Below are 25308 nucleotides of genomic sequence, written 5' to 3'. Positions count from 1 at the left end.
TGTGACTAGCCGTTGAGCTGTTTTGAATGCCACTGACCTGTTGTGACTTCAGCTGCTGTGGTTGTTGTTGTGCCTGCAATATCTGCTGTTGTTGATGCTTTGACTGTAACAGCTGTTGGTTCTTTGATTGTATCTGCTGTTGTTGTTGGGACAGTAGCTGTTGCTGCTGCTTGAGCTGTTGCTTGTGGGACTTCTTCTTCCTCTGCTGTGAGCGGTGTTTCTGCAGATTCTGCTGGTTCTGCTGTAGGAGCAGCTGCTGCAGGGCCTGCTGCTGTGCCAGCTGCAGCGCGTTGATCTGCTGCGTCTGCTGCACCTTCAGCTGCTCCAGCTGCTGTGCCTGGATCTTCTCCAGCTGCACCTGCTGAGGTGGGGCTTCCAAGGACGGCTCCACGGCCTCTTCCACATCCCCGACCTCCTGCTTGATGGTCATCTTAGTGACCTCCATGTGGCACTGGGAAGGAGTCGGGGAGCGGGCAATGGGGCAAAATGTGGAGGGGATGCTGGGGATGTCTGGGGGCTCTTCCTTCACCCTGACAAGGCCCAGGGGTTCTGGGGGGGCGTCCCGGCCCCCTCTCTTGCCTTGTTCCAGCTGGACGCGCAGGGTCTCCACCAGCCGCTGTTTCTGTCTTAGCATGCACGTCAGCGCCTCGATCTGCTTGTCCTTCTCCTGCAGCATCTGGTCCTTGTTCACAGACGGGGGTGCTACTTGCAGGCGTTTCTGCAGAGCAGCCATGGAGAACTGGCAGGCTGTTGTGGCCGAGCCGCTCAACTCCTCTTTGATAGTGCCACGGTGCTGTGGGGAGGGATGGAGGCTTAGCTGGGTGAGGGGAGAGCTTACCTATTTGGAAAGAGAAAAGTAGTCTCAAGATTCAAACCATACAACCTGATATCTGGGCACTATAAAAACATATAGAAAAAAAAAAGAGCAAGGACACATCTGATATAGAAAGGAGACCTACCATCTCCCCAAATGAGTCTCCGTTACAGCTCGACTCGTCTGGACTCATCCCAGCTAGCGAGCGGTCCGAGGGGGCAGGAGAGGCTGGCGGGGAGGAGCTAGTGCTGCCAAAGTGCATGATCTGCTGTGGAGCAGTGGTCATGAATGGGAAGGTTGCCAAGGTTACCACACCTGCATCTTCTGATTGGTGGACCACAGACGACAGGGCCTGGTGTTGGGAAAGTTGTTGTTGCTGCTGTTTTAGTAGCTGTTTTTGTTGTTGTTGTGTTGGGTGGTTGGTTTTGGGCGCTCCGGCCCCAGACCCTGTGGCACCCCCTGCTGTTGTAGTTGTTGCACTACCACCACCACGACTGTTCTGCTGAGCCTGGTAGTTCCTCAACCGCTCGATGAGGTCATTCTTGGTGCCTGATACAGGCAAGCTCCGCAGTTTGAGCTCATGCTTCAGTTCAGCCACCTGGAGGACAAAAGAAGGTGTCAGAATGTGAAATGTTTAGACACAGTTGGTTTTGTCAACACCGTCAACTCTTGATAAATGCAACGGCTTTTACTGACCTTCAGGTCATCCAGGTTAGGAGGCAAAGAACCTGGTGTGGCCCCTCCCACATGTGTGACATTCTGCCGGCTTGGTGCACTTTGACTGGAGGAGGATGTCGAGGGGGCGGGCACGGCCGGAGAAGGAGAGGGGCCATTGGTGGGAGGTGGTTGATCTGTTAGTGGTCTGGAGAAAAAAAAACGAGTCAAAACGATGATAGGATAAAGGCTGGAGTTGATGGGTATGTGAAGCAGTTGTGTACACACACACGCGCAAACACACACTCACTTGGGTGGTGCAGGAAGGATGGTGTGGTAGTTGTAGTGTTGCTGCTGCTGGTTGAGGATCTGCAGCTGGAGGAAGAGCTGCTGCTGCTGGAGGATCTTGGCGTAGGTGGAGTCCAGCTGAGGGGGCGGCTCGTGGTCGGCCTTCTGGTCCGGGGGGATGTACTGGTGGTACTTCAGCTTCCTCACCTTGGGCTTGTTGTCCTTGGGCTTCTTGGATCGCTGAGGGGGGCGCTCTGAGGTGGGCTTTGGCTGGGACTGCAGGGGGAAGAATCATTGAAACGTAGTGGATTAAACACAGGACTAGTCTACTGTTAACAACAGAAGTAATGCTAAACTAATAATACAATGGACTTTGGTACAATACTCAGAATTAGCTGTGACAGCTGCCACTAACCTTGATCAGTGCAGGGCCGGTTCTCAGAACTGCTGTCCCATTGCTCAACTTCACTGGTTGGCAGGGCCCATAGAAGGGAGGAAGAGGAGGGGGTGGCGGAGGAACCTGAGTGAGAAACGGTGTGGGGGTGCTGTTGCAAGCTAGGACGTCGGGGGGAGAGGGCAGAGGGCCGTGGCCCAGCGGAGACTCCTGACCAATGGGCTGCTCAGGAGAGAGAGTATCACTACTGTCCTCATCAAAGGAGGATATCTCCCCAGCAACCTTGGGGAAGTCTGTCTCTGAGGTAGAGAAAGAGGGATGAAGAGAAGACGGAACAAAAGAGTGAAGAGAGAAGGGGAGGGTGGGAGATAAACAGTGAGAGAAAGTAGAATAGCGAGCCACCAGTGACAGTTCAGTCATCGTTGTTGTGATGTAGTGAGAGAGAGCCATGTAAAATTTAAAAAAGCCAGGCTTTGTGTCAAAATTAGCCATGCCATCATTCCGCTCAGCAGCCAGTCAGTCAGTCCGCATCAACAGAGATTCCTGCAGTGGCAGCAGAAGGAGGTGGAGGCCTGCTGGGCCCAGGGCTTTATCATCACATTGTATATGGCTGGTACATCCCCACGCCTTTGATAAAGACCATTATGGATCTTTTATTTACAGGAGGCAGGCAGTTGGAGCGCTCAGCGAGCACCGTTGGCTATTCATTTCCCATCAGTGGGAGATGATGAATAACCAATATGGGGTTTGATTCATTCTCTTCCTGAACCATGTGACGGCTTCCCCTTTGCACCACTGTGTGTGTGTGTGTGTGTGTGTGTGTGTGTGTGTGTGTGTGTGTGGCTAAGCGTGTGGAAAGCAGCACAGGTTGAGGTCATGTCCATGTTCTGGATTGTTGTGGATATGACTGCCTGTAATTTGATTGTTGTTATTAAGAACCACTGACAGCCGAGGCAATCCCCTGAGATTGAACCATGCTCATTCATCTCACGGTTTAACAGCACAGTAGAGACTACTTGTTATGTGAAGTCTGGTGTGGCAATACATTTACTTTACATCTAATCCAACCAACTGTGCCAAGTCATGTCTTGATGCGTGCACACACACAGCCACACACAAACTGACACGCTCACATTTTATAGTGTCGTGTGAAATTGAAATCGACATGTTTCTGTGAACCGTGAACGCATAAATGCAAACAAACATTAGTATTATTAATATAATTTGCGCCCATGAGGGGCCCGCAGTGGGGAGGTGGGCAATGAGGTTGGCCCCTGCTCATCAGAGTCATGAATGTACAGTATGTGTGTAAATACATATCTAAGGTTAAGAATGATATCTCCATGCTTGGCAGCAGCTTAGAAGCATCTGAAGGCAGGCAATGCCCTTCTAGATGGGCATGGTGGGAGAACGACAACTTGAACATCAATATGTTCATTTTGACTGGAGGAGATGGCCAGGAGGGACAAGCAGAGGTTTAACGTTTTAACACGCATACAGTGTATTCACAGTGCATTCACAGTGTATTCGAGAAGTACTCAGACGCTTGACTTTCCCACATTTTGTTACGTTTTTTTATCTCAGCAATGTACACACAATACCCCATAATGACACATGTTTGCAAATGTATTAAACTTATGTAATAAGGTATTTTTGTTTAAGTATTCAGTGGACGGCTAGTCCACTGTTCATCCTTGAGATGTTTCTACAACTTGATTGTAGTCCACCTGTGGTATATTCAATTGATTGGACATGATTTGGAAAGGCACACACCTGTCTATAGAAGGCCCCACAGTTGACAGTGCATGTCAGAGCAAAAACCAAGGCATGAGGTCGAAGGAATAGTCCGTAGAGCTCAGAGACAGAATTGTGTAGATCCACAGATCTGGGGAAGGGTACCAAAATATTTCTGGTCCCTAAAAACACAGTGGCCTCCATCACTCTTAAACTGAACATTTTTGGAATCACCAAGACTCTTCCTATAGCTGGCCGCCCAGCCAAATCGGGGGAGAAGGGCCTTGGTCAGGGAGGTGACCAAGTACCCAATAGTTACTCTGACAGAGCTCCAGAGTTCCTCTGTGGAGATTGGAGAACTTTCCAAAAGGACAACCATGTCTGCAGCACTCCACCAATCAGGCCTTTATGGTAGAGTGGACAGACGGAAGCCACTACTCAGTAAAATGCACATGACAGCCCGCTTGGAGTTTTTGACTCTCAGACCATGAAAAACAAGGTTCTCTGGTCTGATGAAACCAAGATTGAACTCTTTGGCCTGAATGCCAAGCGTTCTGTCTGGAAGAAACCTGGCACCATCCCTAAGGTGAAGCATGGTGGTGGCAGCATCATACTGTAGGGATGTTTTTTAGCGGCAGGGGTTGGGAGACTAGTCAGGAGAAGAGGGAAAGATGAACGGAGCAAAGCACAAAGAGATCCTTGATGAAAACCTGCTCCAGGGCGCTCAGGAACTCAGACTGGGGCGAAGGTTCACCTTCCAACAGGAAAACGACCTAAGCACACAGCCAAGACAATGCAGGAGGGGAAGTCTCTGAATGTCCTTGAGCGGCCCAGCAAGAGCCCGGACTTGAACCCGATCAAACATCTATGGAGAAACCTGAAAATAGCTATGCAGCGATGCTCCCCATCCAACCTGACAGAGCTTGAGAGGATCTGCAGAGAAGAATAGGAGAAACTCCCCAAATATAGGAGTGCCAAGTTTGTAGTGTCATACCCAAGAAGACTTGAAGCTGTAATCACTGCCAAGGGTGCTTCAACAAAGTACTGAGCAAAGGGTCTGAATACTTATATAAATGTGATATTGCAGTTTATTTTTAATAAATTAGCAAACATTTCTAAAAAAAACTGTTTTTGCTGTCATTATGGGCCATTGTGTGTAGATTGAAGGGGGACTATTGAATCCATTTTAGAATAAGGCTGTAACGTAACAAAATGTCAAGGGGTCTGAATACGTTCCGAACGCACTGTACACTGAGACACACACAGATGCACAGTATTTCTATGACGTGTGACTGGGTCCGGTGTGAGCAGAGTTCATATGAGATTTTATTCAGTACCTGTTCCTGATGACCTTCATATAGTGTCACTGGGTGGACTATTTTTGCTTATTCAGCAGATGTTCACGTCACGCTAGTGAGCGAATTTGTGAATTGTGGCAATTAAACATTGGGCTTGTGGAATGGAGGACTTGTTACAATAACATGTTTGATGCTGTTGAAATTATAGAATAGTGTAGTGATCATGAGAGCTCATTTTCTAGTGTGGCTACATAATATGGAGTGGTACTGTGCCTGCTTGATACTGCTGCTTTAGTTACCTATGATGGCCTGTTTGATACTGCTGCTTTAGTTACCTATGATGGCCTGTTTGATGCTGCTGCTTTAGTTACCTATGATGTCCTGTTTGATGCTGCTGCTTTAGTTACCTATGATGGCCTGTTTCATGCTGCTGCTTTAGTTACCTATGATGGCCTGTTTCATGCTGCTGCTTTAGTTACCTATGATGGCCTGTTTGATGCTGCTGTCTGTTTGATGCTGCTGCTTTAGTTACCTATGATAGCCTGTTTGATGCTGCTGTCTGTTTGATGCTGCTGCTTTAGTTACCTATGATGGCCTGTTTGATGCTGCTGCTTTAGTTACCTATGATGGCCTGTTTGATGCTGCTGCTTTAGTTACCTATGATGGCCTGTTTCATGCTGCTTCTTTAGTTACCTATGATGGCCTGTTTCATGCTGCTGCTTTAGTTACCTATGATGGCTTGTTTGATGCTGCTGTGCACAGGCAGGATGTTCTTGTGAATGAGCTCCATGGGGCCGGGCCTGTGGGAGATCTTGTCGTTGAGGTCGTCAGCCAGACGGGCCCTCTTCAGCTGCAGTTGTTTGGCCTGGAGTGAGGGTTCCACCGACGTCTCTGAACACACAGCACACAGCGGGTTAGCCAGCCAACAACCATCAGGCACGTGATCTTTATCAGGGAACCAGGAAATCAAAGCTGTGAGTTTCAACATCAATGCTTATGTAATGATGCAGATACGATGGTACAAGCACACAGCACAGCTACCAGTTATGGCACTCAATATCAGCTAATGGAATGGAAGAGCAAACTATTGAGGGAATTTATTTTGTAGCCTACATTTTTCAGGTGCAGCACCCTATGGCTCAGGGAGGGGGCGCTGTCTGAGAAACTCACCCTCCAGAATGTGCATCCTGACCAACTCCGACCTCTCCGGCCGACTTCGGATCTTCCTCTTTAGGTAGTCTTCAGTCTGGGAGAGGAGAGAAGAGGAAGGGAAAAGAGGAAGAGAGAAGGGGAGAAATGATTCACTTTTTTAACCAGTTCACCGTTGAGGGTCAGTTTAAAAGTGTTCATCTGACAGACACCACAAAGAGTGAGAGGAGTATGACGAGAAACTCACCCGCGCTCGCTCTAAACTTCGTCTCTGTTCGTGGAAGGCAGCTGGACTTTTCAGTGCTGGAGAGAGAGAGAGAGAGAGAGAGCGAGAGAGAGAGAGAGAGAGAGAGAGAGAGAGAGAGAGAGAGAGAGAGAGAGAGAGAGAGAGAGAGAGAGAGAGAGAAGACATTAACAGGGCAAAGTGTATGTTCATGCTGATGTTAAAAAAACAAGTGGCTAGAAACTTATGTCCTCATGTACCAGGCAATGACTTCACAATGTAATATACATTTTACACTTGACTACTCAAAACCAATAGCACATCAGTATGCCTCTAGTCATGCATGAGTCAAATAGCAGGTTTCTATTTTCATGGTCTGACATCGTCACAAGGTGGGAATGGAATGGAGACATCAAAGGGTTCTCCCTGAATGTGATTTTCCACCGTTTGAGAATTACTCCAGCCAATAGAGGTTGCGTCCCGGTCTATAGAGTAATGCATGTATTGTATATTGAGCTATCATATAGGTAGGTACCTGCAGTACCTTGTTTCTGTGGGGAGAAGTGACATGTAACCTGCTTCTGCGGTCAGAGCAGACACGAGACCGCAATAAAGAGAGTGCTAGCTAGATTGTCAGTCACGCATTAGCTCCCCCCTCTCACTCCCTCCCTGCAATGCACAGTGTGTGTTCTGACCGGGTGGGTCAGGTCAGTTGGCCGCAGGTCAGCCTCATAGTACCGACACAAGCCTCAGTTCACCCCGTTGAGCATGGGCACATCACTGTTACCCCCACACCCCTAGGACTCGACCCCCGTGCCCCCTAGCCTCCTGGACGAGTACATGACCTCCCCGGGCGGTGCGGTTCCAGCGCGCCTGTCTGTCAGTGAGGAGAGAGGAGCAGGAGGGCGATGATGAGGTCAAAGCCAAAAGCCCCATTTATTTGCGTGAGCGCCTCCAATCCCCTCGCTGCTGACACACTGCCCTGCTGTTCGGGTACAAGAGGGACTGCTACGTAGCAGTTATAACATCTAACGGTCCTGCTACGCTACAGCCATCTCAAACGTTTGTTTATTCTTCCTCGGGGGTTGATTTGAAAATCCAACTATTGTAATGGGAGGGGGCGGCTCTCGGGGGCTGTGGGTGTTTAAGTGAGAAAGACACAGAGGAGAGCCAACCAGTAAAAAGCACAGCCCCCTTCATTATCGAGGCATTGTGCTGACAACATCAAAGAGCCATTCCAGGATCTGAAGTCAGGAGGCCTTTGAGAGTTAGGTGTTATCCTGAGTAGTTCACATCTGGTTGAAGTCTGTTGTTGTGTTTTTATAGTGGAGTTGAACGCGTTTAGCCTGATGCTGGGTGTTTGTCTGTGCAACTAACTGTACATAAAACACCACTTTCACTCTCTTTTTTCACTTCCTGTCTGGCTTCCTCCCCGGCTTCCTCCCCTTCCTTCTAGTCACAACACCCCATTATGTAACCAAGACGTATGGGCTGAACAAAATGACCCTCATTACACCTTCTAATTGAATTTATGAAAGATAATAAAACAATAATTGCCGTTGCTCTCACATTCTCATAGCATAGCACCCTAATCTTCTTTAATGCAATGTTAATTAGGTATTCATTGTTGAAAGTGATTCCCAAACCTTCCTTCACCAAATAATAAAGAAAAATATACCTGGCCTCTTGAGCAAACCACTGTACATCCTGACCACTCGCCACTGAAGAAATGCACATGGGGAAAGAATCCTTCTCAGTTCTTCCCTGTGCTCCTAAATGGACTGACTGTGTCTGTGTCTGTGGCTAAGCTGATGAACATCATGGACCGTGATGGATTTATGAATGCAGAATTAACGAGAGTCACCTAAGTGCATCTGTGAGCGTGAGGACGAGTGTTCCATGCATGGTGGTGTGTGGATCACGTCTCCTCTGCAGTTCTACTAGTAGCAGTTCTACATGTAAAGGTAGGATATCACCAGGTCTGCTTATTATAGCCCAGTTTCACACAGTGTGACACAAAACACACCCTTACACCACAGCCGGCTAACCATGCAAGCAGTCGCACAAGTATTGTTAAATGATTTCAACCATGAGAAACATGGTTGTTATTTAATTCAATACACAGTATGTGATTTCACTCGCTATAACAGCCATCTAATAAAAACAGCTCATGTCAAATCATATAAAACAATAATGTCATTAAACTGTCCAAAATGGACAATAAAGTATCTATTCTATTTTAAAAGGTCATTTTGATTCCTGTAATTGAAGGCGTGACAAAGTTTCATTGTAATCTTGAAATAGACAAATGCTTCAAATTGCAAAAATCTAAATTTCTCTCCACAGAGACATGAGTGTGCGCGTCCTGAATATGCTTCACGGTTTTCTACTTTAGTGCGTACAGTTATACGCTATGGAAAATCCCATGACCTTGACTTAGTAATTCATTTACATACACGTAACAATGTGCGTAAGCAAACATATGACTGTTAGCCAATGTCCTAGAATGTTATGTTATCCACCCAACAGTGCACATTCAGGCTAATGTTGGTCTGGACAAAGAGACATTTGGCTGACCACTATTTATACAAAAGTATGTGGACACTCCAAATTAGTGGACTATTTCAGCCACACCCGTTGCTGATAGGTGTATAAAATCTCCAAAGAGAAAAATTGGCAGCAGAATAGATTTACTGAAGAGCTCAATGACTTTCAACATGGCGCCGTCATAGGCTTCCTGCCCCAATGCACAGTGCCAACTGTAAAGTTTGGGGGAGGGTGAATAATGGCCGGGGGCTGTTTTTCAAGGTTCGGGCTAGGCCCCTTAGTTCCAGTGAAGGGAAATCTTACCGCTATAGTATACAATGACATTCCAGCCGATTCTGTGCTTCCAACTTTGTGGCAATGGTTTGGGGAAGGCCCTTTCCTGTTTCAGCATGCCCACATGCACAAAGAGTTCCATACAGAAATGGTTTATCGAGCTTGGTGTGGAAGAACATGACTGGCCTGCACAGAGCCCTGACCTCAACCCCATTTAACACCTTTTGGATGAAATGGAACGCCGACTGCGAGCCAGGCCTAATTGCCCAACATCAGTGCCCGACATCACTAATGCTCGTGGCTGATTAGACGCAAGTCTCCACATTAATTGTCCAATTTCTTATGGAAAATCTTCCCAGAAGATTGGAGGCTGTTACAGCAGCAGAAGGTGGACCAACTCCATATTAATGCCCATGATTTTGGAAGGAGATGCTCAACAAGCAGGTGTCCACATACTTTTGGTCATATAGTGTACGCATCTCTGAGGCAGTGAGTAGAAAATATTGCAGGCCTCCAATTGAACCAGTCCTCCGGTCAGCAGTGATCACTAACACTCATTTAGCTCTTCTCTTTTTCTGTGGTTCAAACAAAAACATTGGTTTTACATGAGACCACTTCCTCACTGCTCTCTGATTGGATGGAGTGGTGCCACCATGGGATTGCACAAGACAGAGAGTGTGTCCCAAATGGCACCCTATTCCATTCAAAGTACACTACACCAAAAATGTAAGAGGGAATGGGGGGAAAGAGAAGTGGCTGTCTGCACACTGACAGTACGAACAAGGAGGACCTATTTTGCAGTATGGTCTGATACTCAGACCTAGGAGGTTAAATATGTATTCAGGAGGGAAGCGAGAGAACGAGGGGGAGCGAAGGAAGTAGTCAGGGGACATGATGACTCACCTGCCGTCAGTGGTCGTTTAGCAGACCAATGCCTTTCCTGTGACTGCTACTCTTTCCCTCTCCTATCCTCTGCCCTCTCCTCACAACCTCTCCTCTGCCATCTCCTCACACCCTCTCCTCTGTCATCTCCTCACACCCTCTCCTCTGTCATCTCCTCACACCCTCTCCTCTGTCATCTCCTCACACCCTCTCCTCTGTCATCTCCTCACACTGTCTCCTCTCCTCTACTGTTCTCTGCCATCTCCTCACCCTCTCCTCTCCTGTTCTCTACCATCTCCTCTCACCCTCTCCTCACAGTCTCCTCTCCTCTACTGTTCTCTGCCATCCCCTCTACTGTTCTCTGCCATCCCCTCTCGCCCATCTCCTCTACTGTTCTCTACCATCTCCTCTACTGTTCTCTACCATCTCCTCTACTGTTCTCTACCATCTCCTCAATACTGTTCTCTACCATCTCCTCAATACTGTTCTCTACCATCTCCTCTACTGTTCTCTACCATCTCCTCTACTGTTCTCTACCATCTCCTCTACTGTTCTCTACCATCTCCTCAATACTGTTCTCTACCATCTCCTCAATACTGTTCTCTACCATCTCCTCAATACTGTTCTCTACCATCTCCTCAAAACTGTTCTCTACCATCTCCTCAAAACTGTTCTCTACCATCTCCTCAAAACTGTTCTCTGCCATCTCCTCAAAACTGTTCTCTGCCATCTCCTCTACTGTTCTCTACCATCTCCTCTACTGTTCTCTACCATCTCCTCTACTGTTCTCTACCATCTCCTCTACTGTTCTCTACCATCTCCTCTACTGTTCTCTACCATCTCCTCTACTGTTCTCTACCATCTCCTCTACTGTTCTCTACCATCTCCTCTACTGTTCTCTACCATCTCCTCTACTGTTCTCTACCATCTCCTCTACTGTTCTCTACCATCTCCTCTACTGTTCTCTACCATCTCCTCTACTGTTCTCTACCATCTCCTCTACTGTTCTCTACCATCTCCTCTACTGTTCTCTCCCATCTCCTCTACTGTTCTCTCCCATCTCCTCTACTGTTCTCGCCCATCTCCTCTACTGTTCTCTCCCATCTCCTCTCTGTTCTCTACCATCTCCTCTCCTGTTCTCTACCATCTCCTCTCACTGTTCTCTACCATCTCCTCTACTGTTCTCTGCCATCATCTCACCCTCTCTACTGTTCTCGCCCATCTCCTCTACTGTTCTCGCCCATCTCCTCTACTGTTCTCGCCATCTCCTCTACCATCTCCTCTACTGTTCTCTACCATCTCCTCTACTGTTCTCTGCCATCTCCTCTACTGTTCTCTGCCATCTCCTCACACCCTCTCCTCTCCTGTTGTCTGCCATCCCCTCTACTGTTCTCTGCCATCCCCTCTACTGTTCTCTGCCAACTCCTCTCGCCCATCTCCTCTACTGTTCTCTACCATCTCCTCTACTGTTCTCTACCATCTCCTCTACTGTTCTCTACCATCTCCTCTACTGTTCTCTGCCATCTCCTCGCAGCCTCTCCTCTCCTGTTCTCTGCCATCTCCTCACACCCTCTCCTCTCCTGTTCTCTACCATCTCCTCTCACCCTCTCCTCTCCTGTTCTCTGCCATCTCTTCACACCCTCTCCTCTCCTGTTCTCTGCCATCTCCTCACACCTCCTCTGTTCTCTGCCATCTCCTCTCCTGTTCTCTGCCATCTCCTCTCACCCTCTCCTCTCCTCTGCCATCTCCTCTCCTGTTCTCTGCCATCTCCTCTCACCCTCTCCTCTCCTGTTCTCTGCCATCTCCTCTCACCCTCTCCTCTCCTGTTCTCTGCCATCTCCTCACACCCTCTCCTCTACTGTTCTCTGCCATCTCCTCTCACCCTCTCCTCTCCTGTTCTCTGCCATCTCCTCTCCTGTTCTCTGCCATCTCCTCACACCCTCTCCTCTCCTGTTCTCTGCCATCTCCTCTCCTGTTCTCTGCCATCTCCTCTCCTGTTCTCTGCCATCTCCTCTCCTGTTCTCTGCCATCTCCTCTCACCCTCTCCTCTCCTGTTCTCTGCCATCTCCTCACACCCTCTCCTCTCCTGTTCTCTACCATCTCCTCACAGCCTCTCCTCTCCTGTTCTCTGCCATCTCCTCTCACCCTCTCCTCTCCTCTGCCATCTCCTCTCACCCTCTCCTCTCCTGTTCTCTGCCATCTCCTCTCACCCTCTCCTCTCCTGTTCTCTACCATCTCCTCACAGCCTCTCCTCTCCTCTGCCATCTCCTCTCACCCTCTCCTCTCCTGTTCTCTGCCATCTCCTCACACCCTCTCCTCTCCTGTTCTCTGCCATCTCCTCTCACCCTCTCCTCTCCTGTTCTCTGCCATCTCCTCACAGCCTCTCCTCTCCTGTTCTCTGCCATCTCCTCTCCTGTTCTCTACCATCTCCTCACCCCTCTCCTCTCCTGTTCTCTGCCATCTCCTCTCACCCTCTCCTCCATCCTGTTCTCTCACCATCTCTCCTCTCCTGCCATCCCTCTCCTCTCCTGTTCTCTACCATCTCCTCACAGCCTCTCCTCTCCTGTTCTCTGCCATCTCCTCTCCTGTTCTCTACCATCTCCTCACAGCCTCTCCTCTCCTGTTCTCTGCCATCTCCTCTCACCCTCTCCTCTCCTGTTCTCTGCCATCTCCTCTCACCCTCTCCTCTCCTGTTCTCTACCATCTCCTCACAGCCTCTCCTCTCCTGTTCTCTACCATCTCCTCACAGCCTCTCCTCTCCTGTTCTCTGCCATCTCCTCTCCTGTTCTCTACCATCTCCTCACCCCCTCTCCTCTCCTGTTCTCTGCCATCCCCTCTCACCCTCTCCTCTCCTGTTCTGTTCTCTGCCATCTCCTCATACCCTCTGCACTCTCTCCAACATCCTCCCTCTCTTATGTTGAATGAGACCCTGGTCTTGTTGCTTAGTCTGGCCCCATGCAGACTGGGGTTCTCTTCTGATCAACGTAAGAAAGGAGAAGTAAACATAACAGAGAAGCAGCAATAGCAGATATAATAAGGTTGAGCAACACAGCCCAACAAAGCTGCTACTGTGACTGTCTAACACGGTTTCATTTTAACCACTCAGAATATTTCTTTACTGTGCTTTCCAACGTATCAGGGCTGTTAGTAGAAGAAGGAAATGAAAGCCTTTTTTGTGTTGGCCGCACATTGAATTCAATCCCGCTGCACACAACACTGTGTGCCGTTTCACTTGTTACCAGCAAAGGTTAATGAAGAGTGCCCAGGGATGGAAGACATTGAAGATGACAACACAAATGACTACTCGAGCCAAGTCTGACAGCCACTACAACACTGTCTGAACAGAGTGTGACTAAATTCAACAGCACCCTTTGTCTCCACATTACTAATAGGAGTCGATTTGAATTTGTTTCTTCTCTAATACTCCAAAAGAATGGACAATAGGCATTGTTAAATAATTGTCTAAACACTAAGGTGGTCTGTGTCAAACCATAAGACAATGAATGAAATGCCAAAAGAAAAACATGTCTGCTACGGGTTTATTACTCATAAACCCAATCGGATTGAAACCATTCATGTCCATAACGGAAATGTACAATTTCCTTTGGTTCACTTGTTCTCTGAGCTTACTGATGGACATTTTTTACCGGCCAAAGCATTTGTCGACAATATGAGGTTTTGATTTTGTACTATATTTAGCCTTTGGACACATGGAGTTAATGTCTTGTTCAAATGATCAGATCTTAATTTTTGGTACTGTATATACAGTGCATCCGTAATTACTGGGACAGTGAAGAATGTTTTCTTATTTTGGCTCTATACTCCTGCACTTTGGATTTGAAATGATACAAATGACTATACGGTTAAAGTGCAGACTGTCAGCTTTCACTTGAGGATATTTTCATTCATATCAGGTGAACTGTTAAGAAATTACAGCACTTTTTGGACCTGACAATAGCTGTGCAGCGATGCTCCCCATCCAACCTGACAGAGCTTGAGAAGCTCTGGAAAGAAGAATGGGAGAAACTCCCCAAATACAGGTGTGCCAAGCTTGTAGCATCATACCCACTACCAAAGGTGCTTCAAAGTACTGAGTAAAGGGTCTGAATACTTATGTAAATTAGATATTTCCGTTTTTTAATTTTGAATAAATTGGGTGGTTGTGTAGATTGATGAGGGAAACATGTAGATTGATGAGGGAAACAATTGTTTTAATCAATTTTAGAATAAGGCTGTAACGTAACAAAATGTGGAAAAAGTCAAGGGGTCTATATACTTTCTGAATGCACTGTATATGTGGACATCTGCTCGTCAAACATCCCCTTCCAAAATCATGGGCATTAATATGGAGTTGGTCCTCCCTTTGCTGCTATTACAGCCTCCACGCTTCTGGGAAGGTTTTCCACTAAATGTTGGAACATTGCTGTGGGGACTTGATTCCATTCAGCCACAAGAGCATTAGTGGGGTCTTGTGGCTGATAAGGAATGGCTTGCAGTCTGCATTCCAATTCATCCCAAAGGTGTTCAATGGGGTTGAGGTCAGGGCTCTGTGCAGGCCAGTCAAGTTCTTCCACACCGATCTCGACAAACCATTTCTTTACGGACCTCGCTTTATGCACGGGGGCATTGTCATGCTGAAACAGGAAAGGGTCTTCCGCAAACTGTTGGCACAAAGTTGGAAGCACAGTTTTGTCTAGAATGTCATTGTATGGTGTAGCATTAAGATTTCTCTTCACTGCAACTAATGGGCACTATCCATTTGGGCAAGTAGCGTTCTTACCGAGGACAGATTCTATTTACGAGCTGCGCACTTCAGCACTTTTGCCGGTCACGTTCTGTGAGATTGTGCGAACTACCACTTAGTGGCTCAGTCGTTGTTGCGCTTAGAATTTCCCATTTCACAATAACAGCATTTACAGTTAAACAGGGCAGCTCTAGCAAGGTAGAACTTTGACGAACTGATTTGTTGGGAAGGTGGCATCCTATGACGGTGCCACATTGAAAGTCACTGAGCTCTTAAGTAAGGCCATTCTACTGACAATGTTTGTCTATGGAGATTGTATAGCTGTTCATGCTCGATGTTATACACCTGTCAGCACCGATGCACATACTTTTGAAGACAAACACTGTATACGAAATGCTTTAGTCTGGTTTTAGACCCCATCATAGCACTGAGACGGCACTCGTGAAGGTGGTAAATTACATTTTAATGGCATCGGACCGAGGCTCTGCATCTGTCCTCGTGCTCCTAGACCTTAGTGCTGCTTTTGATACCATCGATCACCACATTCTTTTGGAGAGATTGAAACCCAAATTGGTCTACACGGACAAGTTCTGGCCTGGTTTAGATCTTATCTGTCGGAAAGATATCAGTTTGTCTCTGTGAATGGTTTGTCCTCTGACAAATCAACTGTAAATTTCGGTGTTCCTCAAAGGTTCCGTTTTAGGACCACTATTGTTTTCACTATATATTTTACCTCTCGGGGATGTTATTCAAAACATAATGTTAACTTTCACTGCTATGCGGATGACACACAGCTGTACATTTCAATGAAACATGGTGAAGCCCCAAAATTGCCTTTGCTAGGAGCATGTGTTTCAGACATAAGGAAGTGGATGGCTGCAAACTTTCTACTTTTAAACTCGGACAAAACAGAGATGCTTGTTCTAGGTCCCAAGAAACAAAGAGATCTTCTGTTGAATCTGACAATTAATCTTAATGGTTGTACAGTCGTCTCAAATAAAACTGTGAAGGACCTCTGCGTTACTCTGGACCCTGATCTCTCTTTTGAAGAACATATCAAGACCATTTCGAGGACAGCTTTTTCCATCTACGTAACATTACAAAAATCAGAAACTTTCTGTCCAAAAATGATGCAGAAAAATTAATCCATGCTTTTTCACTTCTTGGTTAGACTACTGCAATGCTCTACTTTCCGGCTATCCGGATAAATCACTAAATAAACTTCAGTTAGTGCTAAATACGGCTGCTAGAATCCTGACTAGAACCAAAAAATGTGATCATATTACCCCAGTGCTAGCCTCTCTACACTGGCTTCCTGTCAAAGCAAGGGCTGATTTCAAGGTTTTACTGCTAACCTACAAAGCATTACATGGGCTTGCTCCTACCTATCTCTCTGATTTGGTCCTGCCGTACATACCTACACGTACGCTACGGTCACAAGACGCAGGCCTTCTAATTGTCCCTAGAATTTCTAAGCAAACAGCTGGAGGCAGGACTTTCTCCTATAGAGCTCCATTTTTATGGAACGGTCTGCCGACCCATTTCAGAGACGCAAACTCGGTCTCAACCTTTAAGTCTTTACTGAAGACTCATCTCTTCAGTGGGTCATATGATTGAGTGTAGTCTGGCCCAGGAGTGGGAAGGTGAACAGAAAGGCTCTGGAGCAACAAACCGCCCTTGCTGTCTCTGCAGGTACAGAGACAGGTAACGAGTGGAGGACAGAGGAGCCTCTAAAGAAGAAGTTACAGGTCTGTGAGAGCCAGGAATCTTCCTTGTTTTTTATTGACCAAATACTTATTTTCCACCATAATTTGCAAATAAATTCATTAAAAATCCTATAATGTGATTTTCTGGATTTTGTTTTCTCATTTTGTCTGTCATAGTTGAAGTGTAGATGATGAAAATTACAGGACTCTCATCTTTTTAAGTGGGAGAACTTGCACAATTGGTGGCTGACTAAATACTTTTTTGCCCCACTGTATATATCAATATCTGATGCACCAATATTACATTTTTGGCCGATACCGATATCCAATATTTCCTTGCAAAAAAAAAACAACGATACAGATTTAAATGTTTTTTGCTGCCTTTTAAGCATTATAGTACAGTTGAATAGTTCACACACACATGGACACAGCGGTCTAAGGCACTGCATCTCAGTGCAAGAGGCGTCACTCCCTGGTTTGAATCCAGGCTGTAACACATCCGGCTGTGATTGGGATTCTATGGAACGCCGTTTGGGTCTTTGCGTGTCAAAAAGATACATGTCAAATAACACAACAACCTGTTTCAGTAGCTATAGTTAGCTAACTAACTATATAGCTATGTGTCATCTAAAATAACTAATTTATAAGACAGTTCTTATTTGATTAATGGTCGTCGGACCCATCTATGTGAAGCTAGCCACAATAAGGATTAGCCACAAAAGTGGACTTTGCGGTTAGCCTTCAAAATAAAAGGAATAATTCTACTACTTGTATTAATTTGCATCACTCTCAATGACATACTTTTATTTTGAAGGCAAACTGCAAATTCCACTATTATGCCTAATCCTTATTGTGGCTAGCTTCACAACACATAACCCGGTCCGGTCAATCTTCACTAACCGGATGAAGCTAGCTGGCTGCTTATAACGTTAGCTTTGGGCAACAGGGTTAGGTAGCTGGCTAGCTATTTATTTATTTTCAAGAACTGAAGTTCAATTTCAATAGGCAAACAACAAAGAGGCAACCTAGCTAAAACCTACTCACAAGGATTCCTAAATCATTGCTAAGAATAATGAAAATGATTGCAGTTTTTACTGGTCATTGTTTTCAGGCTGGTTGTATTGGTGCGAGCTATTTACCAAGCTAAAGTTAGCTACCCAAGAAGTTGCGGTCAAACAAATGATGCGTTATTACCAACGCGGTATTGTAAATACATCGTTCGTGGTCAGGTGTTTGCTGACTTTTTTGTGCAGCTTTGACGGTGCTACTATCTTTTCTGACATGCAAAGACCCAAATGGCGTTCCATAGTATGCATGTTGTGAAGCTAATAGCAGTGACGCTATTACGGTGTAACTCCGGTAGGGCAACATCTGAAAAATAGCGCACTTGGTCGTGTGTACCGGTGCTTGACCAGGCGGCGAAAGCCAACATTACCCACGACAGAGAACGATTGATTGTCAAGGGCAATGAATTCCATTGTCTTGGTTTGAATGGATTTCGCCTTCGATTTGTTACTCTTTCAAATGACTACTTGACTACTTGCTCCACACAGCAGACATTGTGGGCTAGTTTAGGAATGCTGTGTTGCGTCAAATTTCACGTGGCGTCATTACTTCATGTACCTTGGTTATATAGGTATGCACGTCAGCTTTGACATCGGTTTTGTACATTGGCCGTTAAACTAGACATCGGCCAATACCGGCATTCTTAGCAAATATCGGCCGATTGCGATATGTTCACCGATATATCATCCATCCCTAATATAAGGTCTAGGCAATCTATACAACTTTTAAGATCTGATCATTTGAACATATTTACATGACTTTATTCATGAAATGTGTCAAATAAAACGGTAACCCCATGTGTCCATAGTACAATACAGAAACAGCTGTAGTTCACAAACAATGAGTTGAATCATATATTTGGGCATAGATCAGGTCCTCTGTATTTACTATGTTGACACCAAATTTCATGCATTTTACAACAAACAGAATGTGTTCTGTGGCGCATTCTGATATTGTACTAAATATAGTTAGAGGATGTAAATTGGTTTTTAAAAAAAAAGGTTCCTGGAACTAACTCGTGTGAAACAGAGAGGAAGTCTATCTTAGCAATGTAAACATTCATCGACTGTGCAATGAACAGAACAAGTGTAACAGCTCAAAATTAAATGTGGCAATGAATTAAACATACAGACCCCAGTACACACTGAATGAGTTTAGAATTCAAAAAGTCAGAAGCAGAGGAAGGAGCTCGGCGCACTTTGCTTTGGAGACTGACAATGACATTTCTCAGAAAAAAAGACGATTTAACCACATGCATAATCATCAGTATCTCTAGAACCTTAGAACATGAAGCAAAGCATTGAAAGCCATGTAAGACACTATACTGTTGTATATTAAGTGCCTGTTATGAAACAAGCGAGGTGACTACAATGGAGTAGCTTTACTGATTCTTATGGGCGTGAGGATAGGTCAACAAGCTATCCATTCACTTTGAAAAGCAAGCTAATGACTAATGAGGTGAGGTAGCAGCTAGAGGAAGGGGAGATTGGTTTGGGGATGAGGCAGTTTAACGGACGGGAGAGAGTTACTTACGTGGCATGATCCCCTGACTGACCAGCTCCTCACGGGTCCGTCTCTGCTGGAGTTTGAGCTGGAGCACTGCATAAGAGGGACAGCAAGAGGTCAGGTGAGTACACTACAGACAGAACCAGCCAGGGCAACAACCAATAGTGAAAGCCCAAATGCCCTACAGACAGTTTCCGTTCCGTGCTCTTCTCCTTGGGAGGAAATACAAGGCCGGTTACAGCCGTGTTGTAAATTAATATAGTGCATCTTTCTGAGAGGTTGAAGGCAATAGTTGAAGAGTACCCTACTCACTGCTCTTCTGGCCCTCGCTCTCTCCTCTCTCCTCCCACAGTCGTCTGACAGCCGATACAGAGGTTATCATCAGAGGCAGGGAGGAGAAATAGCGGGCAGATGGTCCCTGTCACACACACGCGCTTCCTGTTTCTACACTCAAACAGCAGCCGGGTTGTCGCGTTTTGACAACTTCTACCACACGGAGAGAGATAGAGAGAGCGACACTTCCGCATGGCTTGAACAATGCTAATGCACAGAGGACTTCTTGTAAAAACAGGAAGGCCCACATTCACCACTCACAATTCAAAATAGAATGAGGTGTTATATTGAGAGGAGTATGTGTACAGATAAATGGTAATACTTCTGTACTGACTAAATGTATATGACATGAATAAATGTGTCTTGCTAACAGCTGCCTAATCTCAGCTGGACCAAGCCTATAGAAGGAACACAGAAAGCTAGTGATGGAGACCATGTTCTCTGCATCACATCATCATTGCTATCTCGTGTTTACACTTCAGCCACAGCGAGCTGAGTGAACTCATGTAAGTGATTCCTGTCAGATGTGAGGTAAAGTAAACCGACATCTCAGTACACGCATAAGTGGTTTTCATGAAATTAGAGATGTGATACTGTACATGTGAGGGGAAGTTAAGCTGTTACTGTATAATACATAGCCATACAGTATGTGGCCTGGTGTTCATGTGTGAGAGTATGATTGTTGGACCAGTCCATTGTACTGTACACAAAGTGATGCTTGTGTGCACCTCCTGATGTAGTTGTGTTTGTAGCTGGTCTGCTACCTGCATGTGAACCACAGGGAAGCATACTGACTAATAGGTCAGAGTGAGATCAGTGTGGGTGATGTGGGACTTCTTTCTCATGGTCTCAGTCTCTCCGAGCTCAGCCTCCACGGTTTTTCACATCTCTGACCAGCGTCAACATTTCTGACAGTCCTGGCTGTCGCCGCCTGGGCCAAATCATCCTCTTCTCTCTTATATGGGCGCTTGACGTAGCACTCCCAATAGTCCCGGGGGGCACAATCACAGACACTCTTCCAGTGGCAGATGGTTTGCTGGTTGTGCCAAGGACCGACAGGGGAATGATGCCAGGTGCTTATACAGAATATTTTCTAGGCAAATGCTCACTCTGAAATGCCACAATTGGAATTCATTACCGTTCTCTGTACCTTACTTAATGTGATGTAAAACGAGAACATGACATTTTCCTACCACCTGTCCCTCTCCATAACTCCCTTTGTACTCAATTTATGGATTGTGCGTCACTTCAAAACTTCCTGTGCACTTTTTCTACAATCGCCTATTCAATCGTTTACTTGTTTGAGAATATTTGCAAAACCTTCCCTTCCCTCCATCCCAACCCTGAGATGAAACCCATCCTCTCCCTGCTGGTTTCTATTTGTGTACCACACTGTAATATCTGGGAACTCTATCTCTCTGCCCGGCCCAGCCTGTTGAGTTACACGGAATATTACTGTAAATCACCCGACACTCAAACTGCTCCGAAGCAGAAATCTAAGGCCTGGGCTCGGCCTGGCTGAATGAGGGGACACATGTGAACAGACACCCTCCTCAATCAGGGCCAAGGTATGCTGTCTACCTTTGAAACGCTGTGAAGTCAAACCGGCTGCCAAGGCAGGTGCCTTTGGGTTACCACATCATACAGTGTCTCTGAACGACTGTACGTCTCGGTGCAAATAACCTCTCGGTAAATCACAGTCTGTCTCAATGGTTCCAAGTCCATCTCAGTGTCTCAAGCCTGTCCCGGTTTTCCCCCCAGCGTCCATCTATGTCTTAGTATCTAAACCGGTCTCTGTGTGTAACACAGTATCTTCATTAGTCTCAGTATTCCTCACCTTAACTCAGTGGACCAGCGTATCTGCCTCACAGCACATTTATGTTTCTCTAAAAGTCAGTGTGAGATTCTCAGTGTGTCACGACTAAGTCTGTCCAGGCTCTTTTTGCTCCAACTCAGTTGGTGTCACGGCCCTGGCAGCACCCACAGGTGCCTGAGCATTGTCCACTGGGCACAGAGTCCTGGCGCTGCCCCATCTGTACCGGGGCCAGAAGGTCCACTTAGTACCTGACCAGCAGCCCGAAAGACACCAGACACCCACTCAGCCGGCCTGAGCAGCACAACTGAATACACACGATTCACTGAGAAAAACTCAACTGTAAAGCTGGGTGTGTTTTGTGGAGAGCTATGAAACAAAAGCCAAGTAAGGAAGAGTAAGGAAAATAATTATCCATAATGATGCTATATCAAAAAGATCTGTTTCAAAATATATACAAACAAAGATATCAACGAAACCATATCTTCCACATCTCTTATTATAAAGATTTTGTGTGTATGTGTGCGTAATATGAATCCCACCTTCCCTCAGGCTCTGACAAGCCCGGCGTTCTAACTCCAATCGTATGCGTTGCTTATCCATGCTGTTGCTGATTGGAGGGTGCCCAAAAGAGGTGGGGTCTGTGTGAAGGGACGGGTTGGTGTCCAGCATGGTGATCAGGTTCAAAACAATAAATAGGTATTACTGAAAGACTGTGGTCCCATCAAATAATGTCCAAAAACATTCAAACGTAACAAAAATAGAATTCTTTGTTCAGTTCTGTCCAATACAGTCCAGTCAATATGTATTATCAGGTGTGTGATATCGCCTGGAAAAGTCACAGAGATTCTGCTAAATATATTAATGCAGGATGTCGCCCGACGGACCGAAATAAGAGCATTAGAATAGAAATGGTCCTTGTGCAAATGACAAAAATCATGAGAAGATTGATGTTTTCCAAAAGTCCATATAAAGTGCTCTATACACAACTGTGTTCTCGCTGACTTCTCTTTCTCTTGTTTTTTTAGAAAACAAAGTTCCGAATAGTTAATAAAAATGCCCAAATCTCATTGAAAAAACAAAACCAAATTAAAAAGATGGAAAAAAAGAAATGTAGAACGTGGAAATGTACAGCTGCTATGAGTTTCAAGAGCCAGTATCTACTGCAGCCAGACGAGTGAGTGAGGTGAGTGTGTGGGTCTGTGAGTGTGTGTCAAATGCCTGTGAATCCTTGATCAAGCACCGTCACAGCTGTTGCTGCACCCACTCACTCTGCCATTGACAGACACCGACACACTTCAGCTAAACCTTTTCCTCCTAACCGCAATCAAATACTTCCCCCTTGGCACCTGGGACCTCTGCTCATTAGTGCCAACACAAAAGTGCACACCTGTGAGCTTTGTGCACAATCTAGATGCCCCATATTCAACTGGTGGACTGCAGTCTGGATCCGGTCCCAGAACGGGGTCAATACAGGCCGTGGTCTAGCCTACAAAATAAATATAAACTCAGCAAAAAAAGAAAAGAAACGTCCTCTCACTGTAAACTGCATTTATTTTCAGCAAACTTAATGTGTAAATATTTGTTTGAACATAAGATTCAACAAGACATAAACTGAACAAGTTCCACAGACGTGACTAACAGAAATGGAATAGTGTGTCCCTGAACAAAAGGGGGGTCAAAATCAAAAGTAAGTCAGTATCTGGTGTGGCCACCAGCTGCATTAAGTACTGCAGTGCATCTCCTCCTCATGGACTGCACCAGATTTGCAAGTTCTTGCTGTGAGATGTTACCCCACTATTCCACCTGCAAGTTCCAGGACATTTATGGGGGGGGGGTGGCCCTAGTCCTCACCCTCCGATCCAACAGGTCCCAGACGTGCTCAATGGGATTGAGATCAGAGTTCTTCGCTGGCCATGGCAGAACACTGACATTCCTGTCTTGTAGGAAATCACTCACCGAACGAGCAGTATGGCTGGTGGCATTGTCATGCTGGAGGGTCATGTCAGGATGAGCCTGCAGGAAGGGTACCAGATGAGGGAGGAGGATGTCTTCCCTGTAACGCACAGCGTTGAGATTGCCTGCAATGACAACAAGCTCAGTCCGATGATGCTGTGACAACGCCTCAGAACATAACGGACCCTCCACCTCCAAATCGATCCTGCTCCAGAGTACATTCCTCGTAATGCTCATTCATTCGACAATAAACGCGAACCCAACGATCACCCCTGGTGAGACAAAACCGCCACTCGTCAGTGAAGAACACTTTTTGCCAGGCCTGTCTGGTCCAGCGAAGGTGGGTTTGTGCCCATAGGGAACGTTGTTGCCGGTGATGTCTGGTGAGGACCTGCCTTACAACAGGCCTACAAGCCCTCAGTCCAGCCTCTCTCAGCCTATTGCGGACAGTCTGAGCACTGATGGAGGGATTGTTTGTTCCTGGTGTATCTTGCCATCCTGTACCTGTCCCGCAGGTGTGATGCTCGGATGTACCGATCCTGTGCAGGTGTTGTTACACGTGGTCTGCCACTGCGAGGATGATCAGCTGTCCGTCCTGTCTCCCTGTAGCGCTGTCTTAGGCGTCTCACAGTACAAACATTGCAATTTATGGCCCTGGCCACATCTGCAGTCCTCATGCCTCCTTACAGCTTGCCTAAGGCACGTCACGCAGATGAGCAGGGACCCTGGGCATCTTTCTTTCTGTTTTTCAGAGTTAGTAGAAAAGTCTCTTTAGTGCCCTAAGTTTTCATAACTGTGACCTTAATTGCCATCCGTCTAAACTGTAAGTGTCTTAACGACCATTAAGGTGCTTGTTCATTAATTGTTTATGGTTCATTGATGGGAAACAGTGTTTAAACCCTTCACAATGAAGATCTGTGAAGTTATTTGGAGTTTTACTAATTATCTTTGAAAGACAGGGTCCTGAAAAAGGGACGTTTCTTTTTTTGCCGAGTTTATTTTTTGGAAGTAGGTCAAGCTTTGACCCCTGGTATCATATAAAACACACATAAGATATGGAAACATTTGTAGAATTGTATAACATTTGCTTTAAACAGCAACAAAATAAAATGCTCTGCCCCATGCAAAATGTGTAGTATTGTGGGAAATTAGCTTTAAAACTGCAAGATTTTCTTTACGCCAACAAGAGGGTTGGTTGTGAACAAGAGGGTTGGGGTCACGTGGGTTGAGAGGTGGTGGTTTATTACTATGCCGATAAATGACAATTTCCATCCGGACCTTTGCCCCCTAGGAGATTACCATTTCTCAAGTACCCCTGATGTTGGCAGACACCATAATGGCCCCACACAGTACCCTGATGTAGGCAGACAACATAATGTCCCCACACAGTACCCTGATGTAGGCAGACACCATAATGTCCCCACACAGTACCCTGATGTAGGCAGACACCATAATGTCCCCACACAGTACCCTGATGTAGGCAGACACCATAATGTCCCCACACAGTACCCTGATGTAGGCAGACACCATAATGTCCCCCACAGTACCCTGATGTAGGCAGACACCATAATGTCCCCACACAGTACCCTGATGTAGGCAGACACCATAATGTCCCCACACAGTACCCTGATGTAGGCAGACACCATAATGTCCCCACACAGTACCCTGAGGTAGGCAGACACCATAATGGCCCCACACAGTACCCTGATGTAGGCAGACACCATAATGGCCCCACACAGAACCCTGATGTAGGCAGACACCATAATGTCCCCACAGAGTACCCTGAGGTAGGCAGGCAGCATAATGGCCCCACACAGTACCCTGATGTAGGCAGACACCATAATGGCCCCACACAGTACCCCTGATGTAGGCAGACAGCATAATGGCCCCACACAGTTCCCTGATGTAGGCAGACACCATAATGGTCCC

The 25308-nt window shown here is 46.2% G+C and overlaps 1 protein-coding gene and 1 long non-coding RNA gene across 8 annotated transcripts in view; both read right to left on the bottom strand.

The window, feature by feature from the left end:
* LOC118365441 (myocardin-related transcription factor A-like) overlaps positions 1–25308 on the bottom strand; it is a 49867-nt gene that overhangs the window by 4387 nt on the left and 20172 nt on the right. For 3 of the 7 annotated variants that reach the window (XM_035747645.2, XM_035747646.2, XM_035747647.2), the window contains 9 exons: positions 19305–19370; positions 6579–6634; positions 6353–6428; positions 5912–6127; positions 2172–2449; positions 1779–2032; positions 1511–1676; positions 960–1412; positions 38–838 (listed from right to left, as the gene is read on the bottom strand). In XM_035747645.2, the coding sequence (XP_035603538.2) occupies positions 38–838; positions 960–1412; positions 1511–1676; positions 1779–2032; positions 2172–2449; positions 5912–6127; positions 6353–6428; positions 6579–6634; positions 19305–19370 (2366 nt within the window). Of the gene's footprint in view, positions 1–37; positions 839–959; positions 1413–1510; positions 1677–1778; positions 2033–2171; positions 2450–5911; positions 6128–6352; positions 6429–6578; positions 6635–19304; positions 19371–19580; positions 19727–21965; positions 22603–25308 lie in introns of those variants that run through there. The other 4 variants (XM_035747650.2, XM_035747652.2, XM_035747653.2 and 1 more) reach the window with 4 other exon arrangements.
* Positions 11488–15325, bottom strand: LOC127914498 (uncharacterized). Its single transcript, XR_008088638.1, has 3 exons — positions 12901–15325; positions 12565–12693; positions 11488–12272 (listed from the first exon to the last, which is right to left on the bottom strand). It is a non-coding gene; the product is annotated as an uncharacterized LOC127914498 (long non-coding RNA).

The sequence above is a fragment of the Oncorhynchus keta genome, chromosome 32 (genome assembly GCF_023373465.1).
Source record: "Oncorhynchus keta strain PuntledgeMale-10-30-2019 chromosome 32, Oket_V2, whole genome shotgun sequence".
NCBI classification, from domain to species: domain Eukaryota; kingdom Metazoa; phylum Chordata; class Actinopteri; order Salmoniformes; family Salmonidae; genus Oncorhynchus; species Oncorhynchus keta.
Note: the sequence above shows the minus strand (reverse complement) of the source record. Positions and strands in the feature narration are given on the sequence as shown.